General features: G+C 36.3%; 1 protein-coding gene across 1 annotated transcript in view; it reads right to left on the bottom strand.

The window, feature by feature from the left end:
• Window positions 1-2,725: 2,725 nt before the first annotated feature.
• The window catches only part of JAK2 (Janus kinase 2), a 156,007-nt gene continuing 149,449 nt past the window's right edge, over window positions 2,726-9,283 (bottom strand). The window contains exons 23-25 of the mRNA XM_036739659.1: window positions 6,891-7,008; window positions 6,189-6,302; window positions 2,726-5,916 (exon numbers count right to left, since the gene is read on the bottom strand). Coding sequence (XP_036595554.1) covers window positions 5,809-5,916; window positions 6,189-6,302; window positions 6,891-7,008 — 340 coding nt within the window. The 3' untranslated portion in view covers window positions 2,726-5,808. The remainder of the gene's footprint in view (window positions 5,917-6,188; window positions 6,303-6,890; window positions 7,009-9,283) is intronic.

The raw sequence follows: 9,283 nt of genomic DNA, 5'->3' as shown, positions 1-9,283 counted from the left end.
TAGTGGGAAGTAGCTGCTTTGGTACAGCCACTTCCCGTTACTTCCCCAATGCAATTAGAAAGCAAATGTGACTTTGGCTGCCATTTCAGTATTAAGAGAATTGCAGATATAGACTGAAGGAATAAGATGTGGATAAAGAAAAGTTGCATTAAAAATTTTTTTTTCTATAAAACTAAAAACTCCCTCTTACCCAAATTAGGATATATGTTCACTCAACTTTTCCTTGTAGCCATAATTGCATGCAGTTTTTTTTAACCACATCAAAGAATCATAAACATAGGCTATGCATAAAAATAGGTTCTACTCCTAAAATTGTTGTCTGTCCTTCATTTTGGAAGAAGACCAATGACATCATTGGGTGATGTCTTGCCTTGCAAATGAATGGGATTTAAGTGAGGCAGAGACGCGCACAGTTGTAAGCCTCATTCTCTCTTCTAGAGTCATCTAAATCTAGCAATAAGACAAAAGTCAGGATGACTGGTGATGGCCCAGGATCCAGTGGATGTCTTTGGCATCTTTGATGTCTGAGCAAGCTCTAAGTGCTCCACAATGCCCGCTTCAGTTACTTTCATGGCCATTGAAACTAATTGTTCTCGATCTCCCATTCTGCTGGCGGAAGTCTTCATATGTTTGGAGTAGACATGACCCTAATTCACCAACAGGTTTGAGGTCTATTACCCTCAACCTGGGTTAGCCCATCTGCTGAGATGGGGGAGCATGGCTGCTGTGTATGCTACAATTTCTTGGAACCATGGTTGAGAGCTGGGTGACTTGGACTTGGTTGGACACACACACACACACACACACACACACACCACTGAAAAGTACTTAATCTTCACCACTACCCCATTTTAGTGACAGAAAATACTGGATCCCAAAACTTTTTAACAGGCTGATGAAGCTAGCACACATCGCTCATTGGCCCTCTGTCCCAGTACTCTATTTTCTCACTCCATTCCTAGAGCAGCACCTCAGCTTGGAAACACTACTGTTCCATGGAATCCACCCTGCCTCACTGTTGGGCTGACTTGATTTCTGTCACACTGAACTTCATGAAGCTAACTATGCAGCTCTAAGCTGGTATCATCTATCTAAAAGGGAAGAGGGAATCAAAGCACCAGCGTGTGGCAAATGGAGAACTCATCAGGATAACTTTTCTTTTTTACCACCCTCCCAATGGTTCTCTCCAGGTTGCAAAGGACACAGGGAGAGTTAATTGGCTTTGCAGTGAAGAGTTTATTAATGACAGAACTCAAACGAAAGGGTTCTAGAGGGTAATATTTGTGTGACTCTGGGCAAATCTGCCTTAGTTTCCTCATCTATAAAATGGAGATGATTAACACCTCCTTTTTCCAGGGTTGTTGTTTCAGATGAGATATTTTAAAGCACACAGCACAATGACTGGCATACATAGTGCTACATAAATATCAGCTGCTATAATTATAATTGTCATTACTCTAGAAGGTATAGACCAATGACAATAGAGACTAAGAAACATAAGGAATGAATTCCAAAGGTCTGAGCATGTAAAAATGGAAGGGGGCAGGGGAGGGCTTGTCTCTAAAGACAATAAATACCTGGTCATTTTAGCTAACTGTAACCATGGGCATCCTGCTTATCATCTAATTCTCTTCCTTTTACATATACTCTAATACAGAGCAATATTTACAGGATCATAGAATTTTAGAGTTTGAAAGGGAAGAGTTCTTCACCTTTTTTTGTGCCATGGATCTTTTGGTAATCTAAAGCCAGAATATATTTTTTAAAAAAATAATAATTGAAGGCAATGTCAAATTTCGGTTGGAGGTAAGTGAAATAAAGATTCAATTTTTTTCCCCACCCAAGTTATGGATTCTCTGACACCTACTTGTGCAGTCTGCAGACCTGACGTCAAGTTACCCTGTTTTAGAGCCTCTAATTCATTGCTCTCATTTAAAAAAAAAAAGATTTGTTGCAATAATGCTCAAAATGGATTTTCTAACACTTTGCTCTGATAGGCCTTTTAAAACACAAGAATACCTTGTTAACAATCCTCACAATTTTAGCGAAGCCCTTTGGTGTGGCTAAATGAGCCCTTGATTTGGAGTCTTCTAGAGCATTCTCATTTGAACTTCAGTTCTGCTACTTTCTACCTGGATGACATCTGATGAGACATTTAGCCTCTCTAGCTCTGAGTTTCCTCATCTGTAAAATGGGAGTGTTAGATGAGGTAATCTTTAGCGTCCCGTTGAGTTTTAAGTCTGTTACCCTAATCAAGATTATTCAGTGATTAAAAAAAGAAGAAACCATAGTTTAAAAGTTATCCCCAGACACAGAGAGCCATCTGGTGCAAACTCAATAACTAATAAGCTTAATTACTCTAATAAGGCAAATGTGGATCAGAAGACCACAGATTTAGAGCAGAAGGAGGCCTTGGAGATTATGTAATTCAACCCCCTCCTTCTATGATGTGTGAAAAACAAGGTCTAGAGAGATTGAAGTGAATAGCTGAAGGTGAACCAAGCCCCAGAGTTCAGATGTGAATGCAGTTTTTGGACACCAGATCCAGAGTTCTTTGTGAAATTAGAAACATGGGTGTAAACAAAGACATATTTTAAGACTTAACACCTGATTTTTCATATTTATCATACATAAACACACTTATTTGGCAAAGGATATTCCAACACAATGAATTAAGGGTAATATGAGAATTTTATAAACCTACCCTGAAAAACAAGAGGAGGCCTTCATTTTAAAAAATCATTTTAATAGTTTGGACTAGGTTGGGTACAGCGATGCTCAGGAGGATAGTACAGTGATTGGCATCAGAGAGCTACGGAAGCATTTAATAGATATTGTGAACTATCTATACCTAAACCAGCAGGTGAGTTTCCCTTATTAATGACTATGATTTGCTAATACCTAAATCAATGAGTTTCCCCACTTTCATGCAGTGGAAACTTACATCTACATCACTTACTACATGAATGGTGGTTGCAGCTTTGGAGAATGTGTGGAAGATTAATTTTTGAGAAAACAAACTGCACTAATTAATAAACAGATTTCAAAATGGTACTTTATGGGGGGCACAAACATGCAATTATAGGGTTTTGTAATGAACAATGTATTATGAAAATGACTGTTTAAATAATTTTGGAGCATTAGAAAATCTGTAGCTGTGATAAAGGTTTCATGTAACTTCATAGCAGCTGGTCATGTACATGGAGGGAAAGTACACTTTTCTACAGCAAATCATAGTACTTTTGGTAGTATATATAATAACATGGAAAAAGTGACGCTCCCAAAGCAAATGGCAACTGAGGAAAGAAATTTTTTTCTCCATTAATGCAAAGACTGTAAAAAGCAAAGAAGTAAACTGGAGTATTTACAGAAATTTTGAAAATCCTAACAAGACCTCTGACCTTACTTCCTGAAGGGCCTTCATTTGAGGAGATTATGTTTGGCACGAACTAGAGCAGTGGTCACTTACCTGTTTCTTGTGTACAACCACTGAACAGTTAAATGTTTTGAGAAGTTGTAATTTCTATGCATGGTCAGAATAAAAAAAAATCCACCACAATACAAATCCTCAATAAAAAAACTTGGAGTTTTTCAGTAGGTTGGTTAATTATCTGTCTCTTAATACAATGAAGGATGTTTGCTTGCATTGCACTTCTTTATCTAATACTTAAAATTTAAACATTATAAAAGTTAAAAAAAACCTAGCTAATACCCTTAAAAAAAACAAAAGCATAAAACAAAATGTTATAGCTCTCCAAGAATCATCATCTCCTTTAGTACTTGAGTTGTAGTACCAGGTACAAAAACAAGCATACTGTATTAAAACAAATAAAGGCTTACCTTTCACTTGAAAACTAGCAGCATGGAAGATCTCATAATTGCATTATGATACAGACATCCCTGAGTTTTTTTTTTATTAAATAAACAGAAATTATATCCGGCTCTCTCTAAAATATACACTATAAATCTTAATACAAATGTACTATTCTGTCCTTTTATATTACTTCTGCTTTCAATAATCTAGCTAAAACTTTTTTTGAAGCTATGATGGTATCGTGTAATTAAAAAAAATGAATAGGAAAAAAAACTGTATAGGCTAATTCCTCTATAAATGAATTTTTAAAAAAAAAACACCATTTAAGTTTCTGATTTCAATCAGCTCCAAAGCAGTATTTAGAAAATGATAGTAGGACTTGGTTTGAAGAAAGGCGCATAGTTTTAAAAAAAAACCAACTTGTTCTACTAAGAATGTGCTATTATTTTGAGGCAAGATACGTGCTTTAAACTTTGTGCAAATGAGCCCAAAATATTATTAAAATTCAATATCTAAAATGCAGTGAAACTAAAAATTTCATCTAACTCAATACTCTAAGTACAGCAAGATATATGAATTATATTTTGAGATGTTTCATATTCAATGTATCACAATGAAAATATATATTCCTAATGTTCCTTGAATTCTGTATTGTTACTTGAAAATTAGGAATTGAAGTCACCTGCTTTCACTAGTTTCAACTTGCTCTTAAATTGGGTAAGATGAAGTATCTAACAGATAGGAAATTATCTTGGATTTTGGAAAAAGAAATTTTACTACCCCTTAAATATATTCTTCAAGAAATACAAATACATTTAGGAAATAAAAGGTTGACCAAGAATTGAACTTTTCTCAGTTATCTTCCTACCCATCCCACAACCTATGAGCAGGTTTATACAGTTTCAGAAATAGAAAGCTACTTATGTCTTTGTTTCCTTCACTCCTTCAGTCTAAGTGTGTCATGGTCCAAGGAGTGAGGGAAGATACTGAATCAAAGGAATACAACAATTCAGGAGATGAAAATATTAATATTCTTATTCTCAAAAAAGTCTTAAAATAAGACTACTATTCAGTGTGAAGAAGGTTCAAGTACACCTTTTTTGTTCATATCTTACCAAAAAAATACATGTAAAGGGAATTCTACTTAATAAATGCTTCTACCACAACTGCTGCAAGAAAACCAAGTAGAAAATACATTGTGCTCTATCTTTGTATGCTTGTTCCATTTCAAAATGTATTTGTAAGGGGGTGGGATGGGATCAGGGTTATCCTGTACAAGTAAAACTATATGCTTGTTCCCTTTGTCTTGAAAAACATTTACAGTACACGAAACAACATGCTAAAAGTGTACACCTGTTTATAATGCTGGCCAATGACAGAGCTGAACAGGCACACAGAGAAAGTTGCTTATTAAGAAGTCTAAACATCTTATCTTGGTTCTAATGTTCATGAAGCTAATATGTGTGGATCAACACTGGAAAAATTAGAAAACAATACCAATGACTGTAAACCTTTGTGCAAAATACTACACAAAAGGCCAAGTTCTTTATACATTCACTGTGGAAAAGACTGTACAAATATATTCTCTGCATCTTTGCAAAAAAAAAAAAGCATTAAATGTTTTCACCTCTCAAAAATTTAAGTGGGTCAAAAAAGAAGTCTTTTTCATTTTTTCCTTCCTTTTCTTTTTTGCTTTGCCAAGTAAGGCAAACAATGGTGATATCAACTGACCACACACAGGAATACCTTTACCATCTTGATACAAAAAAAATTCCCTATTAATGGGTTTCATTGGCATGTTTTCATGGGAGCAAATATATCCTTGTGGAGAAAACACACACTTGATGGAGTCTGCAAGTTTTGATGAGAGATTTGTGTCTGTAAGTTCTGAAGAGATATTTGCATTTCTGTTCTGTTCACCACCACAAACTGTGTGAGGATAGTCCTGAAGGGCAAAACTTAATTCTGTAGCACTAAAATGAAGTTCCATTCTTTCATCCACCCATGTCATCTCTTATCTGATCCACCCGAAGAGCAAGGTCCCTGAAGGCGGGGCGTAAGCTTACATTATTGTTCCAACACTCTGTCATGATAGAATAAATCTGGAGAAGAGAGAAGAAATCAGAGATCCACATATACACAGAAAAATGCCATCATTTAACTGGAATGAGAATTTAGGGAACTGAAGACATGCATTATTAAACGTAGTTTTGCCTCAGCTCCATAGTCATATAAGTAATTATGCCAACTTTTATCTGAAAGTTCAGCTAATTAAATTTTATTGATCTGAAATCCTTGGGCAAAAGGACATATGGAAATGTAGATTTTTATTACAAACTAATGATAATGCATAAAATACTGATAATTTAATTACCTCATCAGGACATCCATCTGGTCTTGGCAACCTTCCATTATTCTTCAAAAGCTCTATTAGATGGAATACAATCATCTGCCCTTGTTTGTCATTACCAATCATACGCATAAATTCCTGAAATGAAATGCCAATTTCACCGATGTAATATTGCTTTCCAGAGCTAATTTTACGTAAAATTGTATTGTTACTTTTATTTATAATGCCTTGGTACCATGACATATTAGAGAACAAGCAATGAACAAGCATGAGAGACACCTGTGTGCAATGAGTATTCCATGATACATTTTGTTAAGGATCAAAATTATCTATACATCGAAAAAATAAATGTTTCGGATAGAACTGTCAAATCTCTATGATAACATTTCTACATTTCTACAACTACAGACCAAGCAAACTGCCTAGAATAATAACAAAGTAACTTCCCAATCACCCAACATGGAAAAGTTTTGCTTCTGCAACATTTCCTACATGAAATGAGCTTCCCAAATGTGATACTTATAAAGAATAAAACCAATGCTTTATGAACTAGCTTTACTGCTATTTTTAAAAAGTAGATATAATGGGACCAAAGAGTAGAGAGCCATTTTGGGGATTCTCCAAAGGAAGATACTGGACATTATGGACATTAAATCAACTATTTTCAGTACAATTTTTTGGTTGCCTCTTTAGACAAAAAATAAGTAAAATGAATACCACACTAACCGCTGGTGGGCTTTTGCTTTTCTCAATATATGTGAAAAGTTCATATAGAACTACTCCAAAACTCCACACATCTGAGGCTACAGAAAACTTGCTCTCCGTGAGTGATTCTGGAGCATACCTAGATCACATAAAAAATCAGTTAAGACCAGAGATTAAGTAAGTTTATATGTTAACTCTTCATTATCCATGCCAATGGCTGGCCAAAGACAGCATAAAATAAATGTAATCCACATATAATTCAATGAAAACCTGTGTTAATCTGTTGCTATAAATTCCTTGCTCATGTGCAATTACCACATGTAAAACAGGCTGGCACAATCATATTCTTAACATTCTGGTCCTCTTCGTGCCCCTTTACCCCCCTGTGTTGGCAACCAAAAATGGGCTCCGTAGCACTTAGTCAACAAGTGGCCTTGACTAGTTTGGCTTTTCCCCCTGAACTGAATGCTGTTTGTATGTTGGACTGGAGTAAGCTTGTCGGCCCCTTCACCTTGCTTCCCTTGCTTAAGCAGATTGAAAGAACCTGTGCTTTCCCCGGCGTACCTTACACCCCCACAGAAGCCGGATGGTTAAAAGCAGCTTCCGTTGGAGCCAGAGGCTGCTATAGCTACAGCCACAGCCAAAGCCGAAGCAGGAGCTGCCAGTAGCAGAGCTGACCTACGGGAGGAAGCTGAACAAGGACTTGAAGCCAGTGGGTAATCTTTTTACCATAGAGGGGGAAGCATGATTTTGCTTTACGCAATCATGCTTCTCTGTAGCCTCCTGGTTACTCTTGTAAGGCGTACTTATTGGGCCTGGAAACTTTTCATTAATATGTCAAAATGGGGATGCTGGTTCATGGGTTGGTTACTGTGGAGCCTAAATATATGCTTTGATTCTTCTGCCTCCTACTTTGAGAGTTTCTTATATCCGGCGGTTCCGAACCTTTCAGACATGTATATGATCCTCTTTGAGATTATAAACTCTGCCCTCCTAATACACCCCCTCCCCCTAATCATGTGTATTAATCTGTTTATAAGGTAGGCTTACTGTACAGGATCTAAAAGACGCATGCACACACACACACATTCATCAAGAATCTAATGACATTAATACTCATTTTAACCAAGGTTTGCCTTTTATGATGGTAGATAGTTTAGATAATGCCTAATAGGAAATATGCATGTAGAGAGTTCAGATAATTTTCATGACACTTTACAGAACAAGCAAGGAATGTTTAGGAAAAAAGAAATAAGAACCTCCTTGCTCTCTGTAATGTGACAGAAGGGTATTTTCCAAAGTTATAGCACCTTTACACAGGCTAAAAAAACCAAACCAAAATAAAAACAGTTCAATACAGAATAATTTAAATACAGAGATGTTTTATTAAGAAACAGTCAGGAAGACATAGTTTAGTATAACTATATTAGCAAAGGTAATCTTCTTTGATACAAAGAAACTTGGAGGATTGCTAGAGAATTTCACTGGGGAGGAGTAGTGGGGGCCCAGATTTGTGATTGCAGGGGTCTCCCAGTGAGACCACCCCTCCACCACTGTAGATCAGCAGCTCTTTTTGGAGAGCCTTGGAGAGCTACCAGGGGCACTGAGAGGCACTGCTATGGTTACAGAACCAGGATGTCAGTGTTTGAAATAGGACTTGAACTTTCTGATTTTGAGACCATTTTCTCTCTACTCTGCCACATTGTTTCTCAGGCTTCTGTATAATTAATTTAATTCTCCCGTAGAACTGGAATCAGAAATAATGTTCTTGAATTTTGGCCCTGCTTCTTACTCAGTGTGACTCTGGATACTTCTCTCTGTGCTTCAGTTTCTCCAGCTATAAAATGAAGCACTTGGCTTGATCTCAAAGGTTCTAAGGTGTCTCTCAGCTTCAATATTCTGTAATTCTGTTGATATAACCTTGAGATCTTCTAAAACAAATGAATGACCACATCTACGTATGTCCTGATTTCTAGATTTCTCCACAGTGTAAATGAACATATATGAAAATAATGCTAGTAAGCCACTATTTTGAATAGCTTTCCATTAGTATAAACCAACTTTCATAACCTACTGATACTTGCTTTTACTTTACCTTATAACCAACAAAATTCAAATGGTTGGGATTAGAAATAGGATTTAAGACCATGAAACAAAAATGGTAACTTGCACATCTGGTATTTAAACTCTTTACTTGGAAGCTTGGTTATCATCATGCTGTTACCAACTGAACAGTGTGTAGGATCATTTTTTCCTCTATAAAGAATTTCAGAATACTTCATAAATCTGTGATAAATAGAAAGCTATGCTGTTTAGGCACAGGATTTTGTAACTTCTAGGCCAGATGCAAGCCCAGGTTAAAAGATTCAAGCTAACTTTGAAAATTAAACTCAGGCTTTTATTCTTAAACCAAC

This window comes from Trichosurus vulpecula, chromosome 9 (genome assembly GCF_011100635.1).
Source record: "Trichosurus vulpecula isolate mTriVul1 chromosome 9, mTriVul1.pri, whole genome shotgun sequence".
Classification (NCBI taxonomy): domain Eukaryota; kingdom Metazoa; phylum Chordata; class Mammalia; order Diprotodontia; family Phalangeridae; genus Trichosurus; species Trichosurus vulpecula.
The sequence above is the reverse complement of the archived record's forward strand: the minus strand, read 5'-3'. Positions and strand labels throughout refer to the sequence as shown.